Below are 18,038 nucleotides of genomic sequence, written 5' to 3' on the forward strand. Positions count from 1 at the left end.
GGAGAAGAAGAAAGCATCAGTCACATTTGTGAAATATGGCTTAGCAAGAAAAGTGGCTAAGAAAGACTTTTGTTGACTTTCTTAAACTTTTTGGTGGACTGTAAAGCATATGCACTACTTTATAACATTAATTTTTAGAAACACACTAAAAGGGGAAAAAGATAACAGTAAATGAAACAATTATTATTATTTGTATAATGCAAATATAAATTGCATGTTATATAGTAAAGCAGTTTTGAGCAGTGTGTAGTCGAGGCATTTTATAATGAGGAATCTCTTCAGTAACTGTTGCATGTATTAAAGTAAAGTTTTTTTTTGGTTGTAAGAAATACTGGCTTTGCACTATAACAAGAGAAGAAGTGTTCAACAAAAGCAAGTTTTATGATAGTGTGCTGTGATCTTGGGCTGCTGTATGGGGTGTAAAAGTGTACTGTTTATATGATATGTAGAACTAAGATTTTCGCTTATTTTTACTAGGATGAATGTCTAGATTAATGCCCTTGGCTTATGCTATAAACAAGGGTTTTTTGTAAGCAAATAGGCTTGAAAAATAAGACAAAATGATGAAAGATGTAAAAAATGCCAGGCTTCTTATATCTGTAAAGATATTAGCTTGTTTTTTTATCATTAGCAAATGTTCAGTGGGAGTTAAAAAGTTGTGACTAAGTTAGATGTACATTCTCTGCTGAGTGAAATTTAAAAAAGATTTATTGCTGACAACTTTTACATGGACGCAAGCTGTCTTCAAGTGTAAGCAATTGATTATGAGAGTTCTGAGTGTTCTTTGCTGAGGGAAATGCAAAATTTAATGTTAAAATGGCAAGGAGTACACTCAAGAATAAAGCATGAAATTATGGGAACTGAATAAGAGACAGTAGCTTCTCTAGCAGCCTTACTACTTTTAATGCATTTAATACAAACGTGTACACTTTAGTTTTACTTAAAGATAGCAAGTGCAGTTTTACTTAGGGTTAAAAGTTTATGTTTTCTGAAAGTATACAAAATGTGCTTTTAGATCTGGGAGAGGAACAGAAAAAAGAAAAAGAGCGCAATCCGTATAAGTGGGACCACAGGCTGTAGCATGTGTTTCAACATGGGTAACCCTAATTTTAAGTTAGGTGATGCCTGTGGATGCAGCTGTTGATTTGGGGCAATTGCTACTATTTGGATGGTTAAACTTTATTTGCTGAAGATGTACATAGTTCTGTGTGCTTGTTCCAAGTTAATAGGGGATGGGGTGTTATGAAAGTGTATTTAGGTTTTTGTTTGAAGGTTTTAATTAAAACAAAAAGTTTTGAAAAATATGGCATACATTCAAATGGAAATGAGAAGAAGCAACCGTATAAATGATCAGCCTGCCAAATATGTCTGCATATAACATAAAAGTGGGAAATGCACATTCAAGAAAATTGACATGTATAATAGGTGGGAAAAATATCTTTTTATCATAATGGCTATGCTATTCACACTATCTTGGAATGTAAATGACTTTACAGGTATAGATGAAAAGGAAAGAGTATTGAATTATATTAAGAAATGTTGCGTGCAAATAGCAATGATGTAAGAGCCACATCAGGAAAGCACCAAGGAATGTGAACTTGACAAAGAAGGATTTCAGGATGGAAATGAGAAGAAACAACTGAATAAATGATCAGCCTGCCAAATATGTCTGCATATAACATAAAAGTGGGAAATGCACATTCAAAAAATTGGCATGTATAATAGGTGGGAAAAATATCTCTTTATCATAGTGGCTATGCTATTCACACAACCTTGGAATGTAAATGACTTACAGGTATAGATGAAAAGGAAAGAGCATTGAATTATATTAAGAAATGCTGCATGCAAATAGCAATGTTGTAAGAGCCACATCAGGAAAGAACCAAGGCATGTGAACTTGACAAAAAAGGATTTCAGGATGGATATTCAGCAGAATATCAGGGAAAAAGGAAAAGTGAAGTAATTATAGTAATTGCTAGAGGGGCTCCAATAGTGGCAGAAAAAGACAATAATTGTTGATTTGTGGTAGTAAGGGGCTATTGGCAAGGCAGGAGAATTTCACTGGCATATATTTTTATTCAACCAAACGCTGCTATTATGGAGCTTAGGAAATTTTTGGGAGAAATAGCTAGCTTTTAGCAGGGAATAGAACTTGATTTACAATAATGAGGATGTATTGGAGGAGCAAGAAGGTAAAATATAGCAAAAGAAGTTATGTTTCTGAAGAAATATATGAAAATATTTGGAATGGAAGATGTGAATTCAGTAGTAGGAGCTCAGACCAAATTTACATATTATACCTCAAGGTACAATAACTGGGCTAGAGTAAACTTGATAGAAATTATATTCCATTGGAACATGTGCATTTGATTGAAAGCTTCATCACATCCAATAACATCCAATAACTATTTCACATTATGCACTGATAAAAATCAAGATAAAATGCAGGGTAATGAAGTAAAAATGAGACACTGCTGCTTTCCCACCTACTTTTTAAAGTTGTTACTTACTACCTCGTAGCAAACAGAATCCAATAATGACAACATTTTTTCAACATAAAGAAAATGATCCATAAAAACAAGGCCACCCCCCTTCTCAGGCTTCATAACCCTAATGTTGCATTTCTGCAACATTGTGATAAATTCACGTTGATTTTTAGTAATGTTGACTCTTTTTTTATAAGCTAAAGACTTATTAGCTTCCAGGGCCCTTAAATCATATTTATACATTTTCTCAAATACACGTAATGTTTCATGTAATGGAGGATTGAAAACACTAGATACCTTAAGTGGTCCCTGTTAGAACCCTTGTTACCCATCAAAACCTTTAAATTCAATTTTCTTACATACATCTTGAGGTCAATAATGGTTCTAGCCATGTCAAAATGTGAGTCAGGTACAAAGGACAAACCCTTTGAAAAAAATTCCATCAAATCGGAGTCAATATTAAATGATGTAAAATTGTATATTTTAAAGTCACCTTTAGAGTCAACAATAATCACTGGATCTCTTTGTTACCATGATATTCTTGAACATCTCTAGCTATCTTTTTTTTTTTTAATATTTGTTAATTTCAACATTGTTGCCTCAATACTAGAAAAAATACGAAGATAATCGTATTTATATCTTACAAAGTCCACATCAGATTTAATGTTATTTTCAAGCCCCTCAAGTTCGAACTTTAAACTGTCAATGTCCCTTTGGTACTGGGCAATAAGCATTTCTATAAACTTAAAGGCCTGCTTATCAAACAGGGCTAATAGGTCTTTATGAAATTGGGACCCTTCAATGAGCCCTACTGGAAAACGCCATTGCCGCAAACCCTTAGGGACCAATTTTTTCAATAAACACTCTTTAAGATAGGATATTTCAAGCTGCAGCTTCCTGCACTTGAAAAGTTTTTGATCAAATGTACAAATCAAGTTCGCAATATTACTTACAATGTTTTCATTTGTTTCCGGCTCAGATGATGAAGCAAGAGGGAAGTTCAAGAAATAGAGAAAGAGTGGATTTTAGATGCAGATTCTTAAGGAGAATAACAACAGCCATACATAATATGATATTGATAAAATAGAAGAAAGTTTTCTAAGAACTAAGCCAACATGAAAATGGAGAAAGGAGATTTTGCCAATAGGGATAACTGAAAGTAGGGGTACAGAAAATAGGCAAAAAGCGGCTGGAATTTACTGGAGAAATCTGGCAAAGGAACTGAAGTATTGGGAGCAATTAACTAGAGATGCAAAGGTAATAGATAGAGATAAGGCCAAGAAAATATTTGGACTGCAGGCTAGAGATTGCCTTTCCTACCAAGGATTGATATCAGAGTATAGGCAAATCGAAACGGATATGGGAATCTTATCTGGTAGAGTTTTAATTTAATCAAGAACAGAAGTTGTTGCTAAAAAAGGGATAATTAGAAGTGCATATAAAATATTGCATGATAACTATAAGAAGTAATCACAGGAGGATAGAAAGGATTGGGAGGACAGACTGGAAAAGCAATTTACAACAGAACAATGAGAGTGCATATGTATGGCTCACAAGTAAGCAACAAAGTCTAGAAGATTTAAAATCTTTACTCGGAAGTATTTGCCAAGGTTTTTTTAGACCCCCGGCAGACTGCAAAGAATTTTTCCTTGGGCAGTTAGAAAATGTTGGAAGTGTGATGGGGAAGAAAGAGATAACTGGGAATATCTTTTGGATGTGTAATGAGTTTGCAAATTTTAAATATTCCATATAGAGTACTCTGTCAGAAATATTGGGTGAGCAAATGGCTGCAACTTAGGACACATGATCTGAATTGTCTATACATAGTAAGGCCTTACTATGTTTAATTCTATTGGTTGCCAGACAAGCTATTACTAGAAAATGGAAATCATAGTCTAAACCAACTGTATGTGAAGTATTGAATATTATAAAAGGGATAAAAGAACTGGAAGAGGGATCTTTAGAAAGGGCAAGGAGCACATTACATGAAAATACATGAAAATTGTGGGAACAATAATTGCAGAATAATGTTCAAGAGGAGGAGAAGGAGTGAGGTTTAAGGGAAGGCAGGAACTCAGCAATTTATATAATGTTAGAGTGATAAACATTACAAGTAAAAAAAAGATATATGATGTATAATACATGCAAATAAAAATGTTAATATATTTTTTATTTCTTTTCTGTTAATGTATGTTTGTCTATGTCTTAAGTGATAATTTAATAAAAGTGTTTAGAAAAAGTAGCTAGTCTTCAATGAACAGCAGCCAGGGACACCTTTACCAGATTGCATCTGATCTAACTTCCTGCATTTGGCTGCAGAATATATACTGTCAAACAAATTTCTACACAAGTCCACAGATCCATTTGACAGGAAAATGGGGTTCACCTTTTGTGGAAAGGAGTAATTAGTGTTTCCATGACTGGCTGGATTATTATACAGTGTGTGGGTCACTTTGCAAAGCCAGCCCAACCATATGTGGTTTCAATAAAACAATAAACAAAAGTCACATATTCAGTCTAAACAGAAGAATCAATAAAAGCAGCATTTTGCACAAGAGGGGTTATTGCTATAAACCCAGGTAGTGACCACATTCCTTACAAGCACTAACTACTGTAAGTAGCTCTGAAGACAATGCACCTTGAGGAAACTGACACATTGCTCTCCTCACTTCTCAGCAATCTGGAGTTTGACAGAACTTCTAATAGTATTGACACTTTTGAATTTAAACTGGTGACCAAAGGACCATCTCCCCATTAACCACAACACCTGAAATCATAGTCCAGATCTTGTTCTCATCTGCCAGCTATGGTTCTACAGAGAAAGAACAGCAGATAAGCAACACTTGCAACATCTAGCAGATAACCATTTTCTCTAATTTTTCTAGCATGGACTCACTTCTGGGACATAAAGTGGCATAGCCAAAACACAGACTGCAGATTATAGCCTGAATATACACATGAAAGATGCAATTTTTGTGCTTTTTTGCCTTGTCGTTCTAAGGTTTCTGGCACAGTTAACTCAAACCAACTTAGTGACAGATTTTTGGTTCCAGGTGCTGAGCTTGCAGTTGTAAAATGGTTCCTTGTGATGATCTTTACAGCAAGATGCAGACAGACAAGTGGAAAAGAAAAGTTTATAAATTAAATGTCATTATCTCAGCTGTATTTTGTGGGTCTGTGCTTGGCTCATTCTTGTTTACTGTATTTGCAGATAAAATGTGATGCCACTGTGTTATTCTATATTTTTCCCATTCCTCAACTCAGAAGATCACACGTCATCTTGTCTGCAAGCTGGAATCAAACTGGAGAATGTTTTACTTTACAGAAAAAAATCTCACCATAAAAACAGATTTATACTACTTGGAGGCAAAACTGTAGCACAGAAGTAAAAATTTGTCCCACTTTTAAAATACCTTGTGTGTTTGCTGAGAAATTGTATTCCATACCCAAATGCAAGCTACAGCCGTAAAGTGAAAAGGCAATGAAGTCACTTCCTACAGTGAAAACATTACTTACCTCTAGCCTGATTATAAGCTGTCAGAGCTATGCTCATCCTCTTATTTCTTTCACGTCTTCATATTATCTTTATTCAGACCTCATTAGGCCAATTATTGGGTATAGTATCATCTTTGGCAACTATCTATCTAGACACAGGCAGCAACTGGAATGCCCACAGCGTTAAATGACTGAAAAGATACAAGGTCGAAACAATATGTCATATATGGACTAACTCAAGGCCTTGTCACTATACTCTGTATCCTACAGACTGCTAAAGGGTGACTTGTGTCTGGCTTACAAGGCATCCTCTGACTCAGTACTGATGGATGTACTCCGAAATACTCAGTCTAGGGAGCTAAATCTCTTCTGCAACATCACCAGATCCAGGTGTTTCTAGTCCCTTTAATTTTGTACACAGGTCAGGCATATTTTTATCAACCAGAGGAGAATTTGTGGATAGCAGTTAATAAATAGCTGAAAGATGTTATGTGGGGGGGGGGATGGCAAGAGTAAAGCAGGATAAACTCATTCTTCCAACAGAACAATGTGGTTTGGGATTACCTGATTTGAAGGGATATTTCACAGCTACACATTTAAGGCTTCTATATATAGCACAAGCAGAAATCTATAATTCAAGGAGGGAAGGGATGATGATGAAACAATGGGAAAGTTCAAGAAACAAGGAGAGACTGGGATTTTGGATGCAGAGCCTTAAGGAGAATAACAATAACCAAACAGAATATTAAATTCATAAAGTAGCATAAAGTATTCTAAAAACTAAGCCAACATGGGGATGGAGAGAATCAGGAGATTCTGCTGATAGGGATGACTGCAATTAGGGATACAAACAATAGGTAAGAGAAAGAAATAGGGAGGGGTCCTAAAAGAAAGACCAGCACTGGTAGAGTTTTTAGTAGAATCTAGAACAGAGGCTGTTGTTAAAAAAAGAATAATTTGCAGAGCATAGATAATATTGCATGATAACTATAAGAATCAATCAGACGAGGTTAGAAAGGATTGGGAAGAGAGACTGGATAAGCAATTCACAAAGAAAAAATGGGTGATACATGTATGTCTCCCAAATATGGAACGAAGTCTAGAAGATTTAGGATCTTTGCTTGGAAGTGTTTACATAGGTATTTTTATAACTCAAGTAGACTACAAAGAATTTTTCCTCAGGTAGACAGTAAATGCTGTAGGTGTGACAGGAAAGAAAGAGTTAATTGGAAACATATTTTCTGGGAATGTAATGAGTTGGTATACTTTGCAGATTCCCTTCAGACTACTCTGTCAGAGATACTGAGTGAGGAATTTGGTGTAACTATAGAAATAATTTTTGTGCTATGATACAGAATTGGGATTGCCTAGACATAGTAAGGCCTTTCAGAGTCTAATTATGCTGGCTGCCAAAAAAGCAATTACTAGAAAATGGAAATCAAAGTCAAAACTAATTGTACAAGAAGAAGTGAATATAGTAACAGAGATAAAACTATTGTAATTGAGATCTTTAGAAAAAAGGTAGGAACAAATTACAAGGAAAAACATGGAAATTGTGGGAACAATACATGCAAGAGGAACAAGGTTTAAAAGAAGGCAGGATTTGAACGAGTTATGTAATGTCTGACTGACAATGACTGGATAGATTATAAGTGATGTATAATGTTTGCAACTAAAACTATGTCACTATGAAAAAAAAAGTATGACAGATTTCAAACATTGTCAATCTTTGCATACCAATAACTAACCAGCCAGGATATCATTCAAATTTCTGCTGCTTTCTCAACCATGTTGAATTCCAATATCTGGGATGGGGTGCACCTCCAGATATTTCAGGATGGTACAAACCTTCTATCATATTCCATATGCACAGCTAGTCCAGAGGTGGAAATCATGTGCATATAGCCATAACCTGCCATCATGTCATTTTGTTGACTTAAGACCACCCTTATAGATCACTGATACACTGAGTCAGCCTCTAAGTATTCCTCTGGTCCAAAATCTCTGAACATTACATGATTTTGGTTAAGACACAGGAAAGCAAGTGCATTCAGCTGCATTCAAATGTCATGCCAAACAGCAAACATCCCTGCACCATACTGTCATTAAATCTGCAATGCCACCTTTGATTTGCATCAATAAATGGTTTCCAACCCAGTATAGTGAATACTGCATCACACACTTTGTGCAAGATAGGATAAAATCATTTGTGCTTAGAGTGACAATCCTTTGTGCTTAGAGTGAAGAAATGCTATTTTACATATACCCATATGTGTTAGCTCAAAATCAGTTAAACCTTACAGTTGAGCAGCCCATGCATGTAGCTAATAAAACATGTTTTTGTATACTGCCAAAGTGGGTAGCGTACACAGGTTTTTGTTCTGACAGCTCACCCTGCATATAGTATAGATGTTGACAGAAAGGGGGTACTGCTGAAAACCTACCGTCCATCATCCACAATGTACTAGATGACAGACTCTACAGGTTCACATCTGCTGTTGCAAAACTTCTACCTACTGCTCCCATCTTCCTACCTGGACAAAAAACACTCCTGTAACAGACAGGCGAGAGTGGTGAAATCTGCCATAGATTTAAGCAAGAGAAGCCTCTTGCTGGCATGTTGGCACTGTGCTAGTGCTGTGGTAGTGGTACTACTAAATAATGCACACATCTGGAAGCATTGTGGATGTAACTTCTTAAGGAATCCATGGTGTAGAGATTTCAGCCAATTATATTTGCAAAGATATGCTGGCCAGATACAAGATAACTCTGAAACACATGTGTCTGTGCTATGAGTTATCTATTGGCTTTATTGGCCTGAAATTGTCCATTAAAATTACTTCAAATGTAAAAGTCATGGGCAATCAAAATCACCAGGGTTGGGAGGGTGGCCTAATGGTTAAGGTGTTTGCCTTACAAACACAAGGTGCAAGGTTTGAGTCTCACAAGGGATAATTGGCTAGGCTTAAAATGGCTTGCAAGGGCACTTAGCCTAGTACTAACCTATGAACCTATGATGCTGAGCAGCTGAACACAGCAGTTTGTAACTCTCAGTGGTGAAGACTGTCACTGCCTATCCCCAGTACATCTCTCATTACTTGATCACTGAGAACCAATAGACCTTGCTAATCTGTTTATTTTTCACATCATACATACAGCCATCAAGTGATAACATATGTTTACCCCTGGTGGCACTGATAACTCCATATATATTGTTGAAGATACTGAGGCAGTCCAGAGTGGACATGGTGACTTCCATGCTAAAACAGGTACATCATTTTCTGCAGCACTGCTCCTGATTCCTCCTGCCAGTCAGTGGTTCCCAAATTCCACTAAGTGTTTATGGTATGTGCTGTGTACACCAGTTCTGCAACCAGTGTTTGACACAGTATGGTTGCCACAAAATGGTAATCTGGAATTCAAACACTGTCCAGGACAGATGCACCAGCAATACACCACTTTCTGTATCATTGTAAACCATTCTGACACTGCCCTATTTGCTACTAAACATAGCACTGTTCTCACTAGGATTCCAGAGTCATCTATAGCCTGTAGCTGGCAGTGTATGCATCTAAACACTGCTTACTGTGCTGTGTGTGATCTGCAGAGCCCATAGCATATGTCTGCATATAATCTACTATCTTTATTCGGTTTTCTTTGTAAGTGTATCTACTCAATGTGCATTGCCATTGAACCATTAAAGAACTATTAACTTGCATAGCAATGATCTTTCAGGTTTCCATCAGCCTTTATGTTCTTCTCCCATAGCCAGGGTCATCCTGTCATCACAGGACACCTTGTAACAGTCTGAAATCACTTTAGGCAGTTTCTGTATGTATCCTGTGAATATATGCTGTGAAGGCATTTTAAGGTAGAAGGCCAAGCATTTTTAGACTGCTTCAACAATTTTTGAATCACTTCTGCAATTCTGCCTTTTTGACTATTGTTTTTGTTGTACTTATGTTGTAAACAGTTATCCAAAATACTGATATACAAATCAATATATGCAGATGTTCTGAGGATATATTTCTTGAATGTCTCTCTCCTTCCGGCTGCCCTAACCATTTATTCTGAATGACAGTACTCAGAATTGCTGGCAACTTTCAAAATTTTTGCTCTTTGACGCCTTTAAAAATCCCCTTCCTTGTCAGTTACAAACATTAATATTATTATTATTGTAAAAGCTAAGAATTAGCTGGATGGGTCATCTCACATATACATTCTCCTCAGTCTTCAGCGTCATGTTTCCTAACAGTCCAGTATTGGCTGCTATCTCATCTGTAACAACACTATGGAGTAGCAGAGCTTTGACTCATCATAGACTTAGTATGTTTATGGCTCCACTCAAAGGAAAAGAAAGGAAGGCAGTGTAAGAAATATCTTGCTATGTGAAATATTCTTGGGCCAAAAATCTTAACTGGCAGTCAGTGTATTGTGATTGCCAGGGAGAAAAAAATCTTAAAGAAGTAATTGCAAGATTAAATGCAAACTTAACATGATGCATGTGCACTGATGAAGCTGAACATCACAGAAATTTAGCACATTGGGTAAAACAGCAAAGACATGCTTCATTTGTGTATAGTCATATAGGAATCACTTTCTAAGTGAGAAACTGTACACTGATATGAGTAAAATCTATAGTTAGCGTTTAGAAATTTGTTATTAACTTCTGGTCCAGAAATTATAATTCATTCCCTCAAGCATTGTTTAGTGTATAGTTGTCCTTTATCAACTTCTGGTCTAAACAGAAACTATAATTTATTCCTTCGGGCCATGTCTGGCAAACACAATGAAGAAGATGTCAGTTTTCAATAAAGTTGGCATCAATATCTTTGAAGACTGCTTATAGCAGATATCTGTTACTATGTATGTATCCAAATATATCAAGATATTCCCATTATAAACATACTGATTGCTAAAATGGAAAGCAGCAGGTGTAGGCCTTATTGGATGAAGGAAATGACTTAATGTTGTCATAATCAGATACTGTTTATCTGTCTGATTATGACAAGTTCAGTCTATACATCTGCTGCTACTCAATATATTCTACAAAACTTTGTTCATTATAGTGGGGTTCTCCAGTGAAAATACACTGTAGCCCAGGTAAATTTATCAGATTAGCAGAATAAAATAAAAATCAGATAACTGCATAAACCAGTAAATGTATGGCACAGCATATATGGCATGGGAAACATGGAAGGGTTGATATTTGATGGCACACAGGGGAGAAAAAAAACAGGTGAGATAAAAACTGCCTTGTTTCCAATATAATGCTGCATTGTTGCACTGCCACCCTTGATTGTCATGTAAAATGAATACAGCAGATGTGGCACATGTTCAAAAGTAGGAAAGTGTCATTTATATCCTCCAATTACTCACTCCTTCCCGTACTGCTTTCTCATTGGCAAGACTGACTCATTCCTAGATAAAGTGGTTAGAAAAACATTTTATATAGCCCACCTAATCATGAAGGGATTCACATCTAGATCAGGGGAGGTCATCGTGCCTCTTTACTCATCCCTCATCAGGCCCATAATTGAGTACAATGCCCCTTTTTGGATGTACCTTACCAGACACCTGCAGCAACTGGAAAGACCCCAAAAGTACCTCACCAAGAGGATCAAAGGGCTCAAACAGATGCCATATGCTGCCCGGTTAAAGAAACTCCAGCTCTACTCAGTGGCATATCGCCTGTTCAGAGGCGATCTGTGCCTGACATATAAAGCCATGTCCAACCCGGAATTAATGGACATGCTGCACCTCAGAAAATCCAAATCCCATTGAGCTACACGCTCGAGAGACTTGAACCTCAGCACTGAAATAAATAGGACATGCTGGAGGGACAGATTCATAACCCAGAGGCTCCCTTCACTCTGGAATAAAATCCCAGTCCAGATTAGGCAGAGTCCCTCATTGACTCTCTTCAAGAGGAATCTTGATGAGTGGATGGGAGATCGTAGGTTTACCCCGGGTATCACTTCAGTGTCACTGTTAGACAGAGGCACAGTATACTAACCTCGAAAAAGGGCATAGCAAAATAAATTTAAAATGGGTGGCGAAAGCCAAACACATTCTGGCTAGGCTTATAAATGCCCTAGAGCAGATAGCCTAGTATGAACCTATGAACCTATGAATAAGATGATGTCATCACAAGCAGCAGCAGGTTATATGTTTTTTTGTCTTAGAAAACAGGCATTAAAATACTGTCCTAATATACATTGTACACATACCTCTCAACCTCTTAGAGCAAGAAATCTGGACAAAGCCATAAATAACGGGGGGACAAAGGCCCAGAAATGGGTACAATTTTTAAATATTGGTCCTCCAAACTTAAAAAGTTGATAGAATAACAGATTTTGTATTAGCCTTAATTTTTTGAAGGATATGAAATCTGAAACTCGAATGTCTGTCATTATTTTCTGACTTCAATCTTTAATGCATTGCCAGTGATTTGCCAGAAAACAACACTATTATGAAAAATGGACCAAAAAATATGAGGCAAAAATCTAGACATTCCGCAAAACTCTGTACAGTTGAGGGGTACATAACTATCATGCTTTAAAACAGAGTCAATGCATGTCACTACTGAACTGCTGGAAACTTCTGAGATGGATGTCTTTGACAGTCAAGTGTTTACGATTTATCACATGAGAATCTGCAGTCATTCCTTTCATAGGCTCATAGGTGTATATACTAGGCTTACAACCACTAGGGCTTTTATAAGCCTAGCCAAGCATCCCAAATATATCCCACAAGTGTATATGCTGGCTTTTGTAAGTCTAGACAGGCTTATCAAATACATCCGCCAAGTTTATGTGCCTTAGAGGTTATTTTAAGAAGTATATGTAAGCTAGGGCAAGATTTACAGGCTGATTCTGTGCATTACAGACAGAGGTGCTAGACAAAGGGTGTATCTCCCATCCACTGGTCTAGGTTTCTCTTGAATAGGTTAGGGAAGAGCTCTGCTTCACATGGATGTGAAGCCTGTTCCAGAGAAGGAGAATTCTCTTAGCCACATACCTGTCCCAACATCACGTCCTATTTATGTTGCAAGCAATGTTTAAATTCCAGAATCGAGTAATTCTGATACGTTCATTTTGCAGATATGCAAAAGGTCCATCAGAGTTGGACTTAAGAATGTCTTGTATAACAGACATCGATAGCCTCTCAATAGTCTGTACAAAACAGAATATAGAGACAGGGCTTTGAGGTGATCTGCATAATATATGCTGCTTACATCCTGCATTATTTTTGTGAGGAATCTCTGTGGATGCTCCAGTTGTTGTATGTGCCTGGCCAGGTATATACTGAAGGGGGAGCTGTACTCAATGATGGGTCTAATGAGGGCTGAATACAGTGGAATAATGACTTCTTTGAACCTAGGTTTCATACCCTTGCTTATAAGTTGAGCAATACAGAATGATTTTGTTACTACCTTAGACAAATGTTGGTCGAAACCCAGGTTACTATCTACACATATAACCAAATCCCTGACTACTGGTTCTATTCTTAGGGGCGTGTTATCAACTTAACAATTTCTTATAGTAGGTGACTTACCAAAGAGTACTATTACACATTTCTTGGCACTGTGTTTTAAGCCACTGCTTTGGCACCAGTTATTGGACTGTATTAATGCTTCCTGTAGGATGTTAGTGTCTTGGATGGATTCTATGACTGCTCTTAGTTTGCAATCCTTTGCAATCTTGGTCAGCCAGAGGCCCTTGACATCGGCCTTGACTTCCAAGAAGAAAATGCAGAAAAGGAGCGAATTCAGCACAGAGCTCTGAGGGACTCCACTAGTGACTGACCTATATGTGGAGCTGGTCACCTCATCCTAACTTGCTGGGTCTTATCTGAGAGCCAGACAGCTATCCAGCATGCAACATAAGGGTTTGGGCCTATATCCATGACTGACTTATTTGCAATGCTTGAATAGAATATTGTATCAAATGTCTTAGCCAGGTCAAGGTAGGCAGTATACACTGGCTTGCCCTATCCATTGCCTTGATGACCTTGTCAAAGAAGTCCACCAGATTCTGTAGGCATGATCTGTCTTTGACGAAACCAAACTTGGTTGGGTCCAGTCTTCTGAAGGTTTTCTATGCCCTTATTAATCATTTCCATGATAATTCTTTCCATGACCTTGCATATAAGACTAGTTAGTTTTATGGGGCTGTAGTTCCTGGGGTTCAGTGATGGCTCACCTTTACATAGCGGGATGACCAAAGCAGTTCTCCATTTACATGGCACAAAGTCTGACTGGTGGCTGTGGTTAAACAGTGACTCCAGTGGTCTCAACAGGTCATGTTTCAGGCTATTTAGGAGGCATCCTGGGATACTTTCAAGGCACATCACTGTAGTGTTTTTGACCTTAGAGACCGCATGTAGGACCTATTCCCTAGTGATAGTTTGGGTTATGTTTGATGGGACTGGCAGTGGGGGGAATAAAATTAGAGCTGAATTTGTCAGCCAGCAGACTTGCTATATATTTCAGCTTCACGTGGGTGGTTTCATTTACATTCAGTTCAGCACACACTGCTCTGTGCCACCTTTGAGGTTTCAGACATAGTTAAAGAAACTCTTTTGATCCTTTGCCTGGGAGGCTATCTTTACTTCAAACTGGCTTTACTAGATTTGATTTGTCCTCTTAGATGTTTGTTTAGATTGATGAGTTAGCACTTCCTAATCTTGGCTATGACTTTTTCCTGTTGCTGTATATCCTGTTTATATTTGGATTCCACCAGGGTTATTTCTTTTTTGTGTATGTTCTGGACTTATTTTTGGTGGGCACTGCTGTCTCTATGCATTTACTGATACAACTGTACAGGGTTTCTGTATAACAAACATACATGGTTTCTTATTAGCATGTTTTGCAAATGGACAAGTCAGTAAAATAATATCCAAGAAAAATGCCTACCTGAGAACTGAGCTGCTCAGATGAGAGTTTGAATGTTGTAGTTATTTTCTTAGCCAGCACTTTGGCATTGTTGAATCCAAATGAATACAGTGAGATCTCAGCAATCATTGCATAATCTGGAACCATCATGGCTACTGGACGGAAAAGAGCCTAGAAGAAAATTAAAATGATATTAGATTTTTAACGAATGGGCAAATTAAATTTCGAACTGAACCTAGATTCCTTTCAGATCACTCAAGAATTGCCTTAGAGATAGATTTTACTATTGGTTCATCCCCAACATACAAGAACTATAACTGGGCACTAAACAGTAATTTACTAAAAGATCATTTGTTAATTGAAGAAATCACTTTTACTCTTAAAGAACATTTTTCCCCCTCTCGAGACAGTGACATCCCCTTTGATATTAGATGGGTGGCATGTAAAGCTGTGATGAGGGGAATCTTTATCAAGAAAGCTACCTTCCTTAAGAAACTAAATAAAGAACTGGAAAACAAATTAATATCACAGATTAAGACTTTGGATGACAAACTTCTGGATAACTACTCCTTAGATATAGAAAAACAATTACATATCAAACAAAAAGAACTATTGGAACACCAGCAATCCAATTTTTCCCTTCAAGAACTGAGATATATTACTAGATATTCTGAATCTTTACAAACCCCATCCAAAGCTCTTGCCAGGTTGATAAATTGCACGCCCAAATCCCCTAGAATCACAATCATTAAATATTGCAACACGCTATATAAATCAAACTCACAAATTATTCAACTATTCCACCAAATTTATACAAATATGTATGCTACCAACAGCATGCTTCCCTCTCATGCTGAGATGGAAAAACGTTTAACTAATCTTAATTTCCCAAAACTAACTAAGCCCCAGGAAAATGCCCTTTCAGCCCCGATAATGATTTCAGAGATTCACGAGGATATTGATAATCTTAAGTTAGGGAAGGCACCGGGCCCAGATGGCTATACTTCTGAATTTTATAAATCATTCAAAACTAAAGTGGTTCCCATCCTGCTTCAATTCTATGAGCATATCTCAGGTAATGGAATCACTGACCGATATATTAATCACTCTAAAACTATTCTAATTCCTAAAAATACTTTAGATGCTTCTAACATAAATAATTATAGACCAATTTCTCTCATGAATATAGACATAAAAATGATTTCTACCATTCTAGCAAATAGGCTTAAAAAAATGATACACATTTTAATTTCTCCAGAACAGACAGGATTTATACCCAACAGACATACCTGGGACAAAACTTTAACATTAGAAACTATGATAAATCTTACTAAAAAAGAAAGAAACCCTAGATATGCTTTGGTTTTAGATGCCAGTAAAGCCTTTGACAGGGTAAACTGTAATTTTTTGTTCTTAGTATTGTCTTCCTTTGGCATCCCACCTGATTTTATCAATATTATTAAAATGCTATACAATAGCTCTTACACGAGGTTATACATAAACAGGCAATATTCTCAGCTGATAAATATTGCAAACGGTACCAGACAGGGGTGCCCTCTTTCACCATTATTATTTAACTTATACTTAGAATCCCTCTTCTTGTTTCTATCACAGAAAACCTACCACTCAACTCCTAAAATTCTTAACACTAAGGTTAGTCTAACTGCCTTCGCCGATGATCTGAATCTCTACTTTGAACACCCTCTGACTGACATTAGAAAGTTAGAGATATCCTTGAATACCTTTGCTTCTAGCTCGAGCTACCAAATTAATCAAAACAAATCTTTTATTTTCCCGATCAATCCCATATCACATAAAAATTATCTATTCCCAGATGTGTCCTTTCATTTAGACTACCCCCTTAAATACTTAGGAGTCTACTATGACCATGTCTCCACCTCTATTTTGCAGTCTAATCTATCAAAAACATGGCTTTCCATCTCCCAGGACATTTTGAGATGGCAACAACTAAAACTCCCTATGCTTACTAAAACCACTATCATTAAAATGAATATTCTTCCTAAACTTCTGTATCAGCTTAATGCATCTCTTTCTTGTACTTCGAATTCTTTCTTTAACAGAATACACAAAACTTTTGCAAAATTTATATGACACCCTAAATTGGTCAGAATTTCATATCAAAGACTTATCCTGCCAAAAAATATGGGTGGCCTAGCAATGCCTAATCTACTTCTATATTACAAAATTATTCAAGCTAGCAGGATATACACAATTGCAAGGTACCAATCAAATCCCCATACTTGGACTCCGCTGTGGGTCAAACTATGGTACAATCATGCCCTAACTAACAACCTTAACCCAAAAGCTCTACCCTTTTTAAGTAAATTCAACTTGAAAAAGCTAAAGTTACACTTTTGCTTGAAGGGGTTAATAAAAATCTTTCAGGAGTTATTCCAAACCATTAAACTAGGAAATGCTCTCCTCCTTTTTCAGCCATTTCATCTTAATCCAAATATAAACCTGAACGGTAAAATGATTAACTTGTGCAATTTCCCGTTAATTAAAGATTTTACCTTATGGGATTTACATAAATATAATCACTTATCTCTAACAGATCTACGTATGGCATTAGATCTACCTAAAAAATATACCATTATCCTGAGGCAACTAAGAGAGCTTACCATATCAGTTCTCCACAGCTTTCCTAGTAGTGAGATAGAACAAAACCAGGTGGCCACCCTACTTCAAAACTTATCTAACAAGAAAAACATGGTTTCCGTGGCCTACAGATCCTTCTCCGCATTTTTAAATCAAGGAAAAATCATATTTTCAGATTACTGGAATCGACAGGGTTCAAACCTCTTGATAGAGCAGAAACTTCAGGCTATAAATTACACTCTTATGTATTCGCCCTATAAAAAAATTTTTTATACACAATTCATGATTGTAAATAATTTATATTTAACCCTAGTCCACTTAAACAAATTTGATCCAAATGCCTCCACTGCATGCTCCTGTTGCTCGTACCCACAAGCAGACATCATGCATATACTATGGTTTTGCAGATATTCCCACAATATCTGGTGCTCACTCAAGGTTCGTTTAGATAAAATGGGATATCACAAATCTACACTATCCTGGGAAATGGTGCTATTACATGTTATGAATATCTATATACCTAAACTTAAGCTCCATGCCTT

The 18,038-nt window shown here is 36.9% G+C and overlaps 1 protein-coding gene across 1 annotated transcript in view; it reads right to left on the reverse strand.

The window, feature by feature from the left end:
- Positions 1-18,038, reverse strand: part of DNAH1 (dynein axonemal heavy chain 1) — a 5,225,710-nt gene that overhangs the window by 2,833,612 nt on the left and 2,374,060 nt on the right. Inside the window, exon 32 of the mRNA XM_044076389.1 lies at positions 14,899-15,048. Coding sequence (XP_043932324.1) covers positions 14,899-15,048 — 150 coding nt within the window. The remainder of the gene's footprint in view (positions 1-14,898; positions 15,049-18,038) is intronic.

This window comes from Protopterus annectens, chromosome 7.part0 (assembly GCF_019279795.1).
Source record: "Protopterus annectens isolate FY-2018-M chromosome 7.part0, PAN1.0, whole genome shotgun sequence".
NCBI classification, from domain to species: domain Eukaryota; kingdom Metazoa; phylum Chordata; order Ceratodontiformes; family Protopteridae; genus Protopterus; species Protopterus annectens.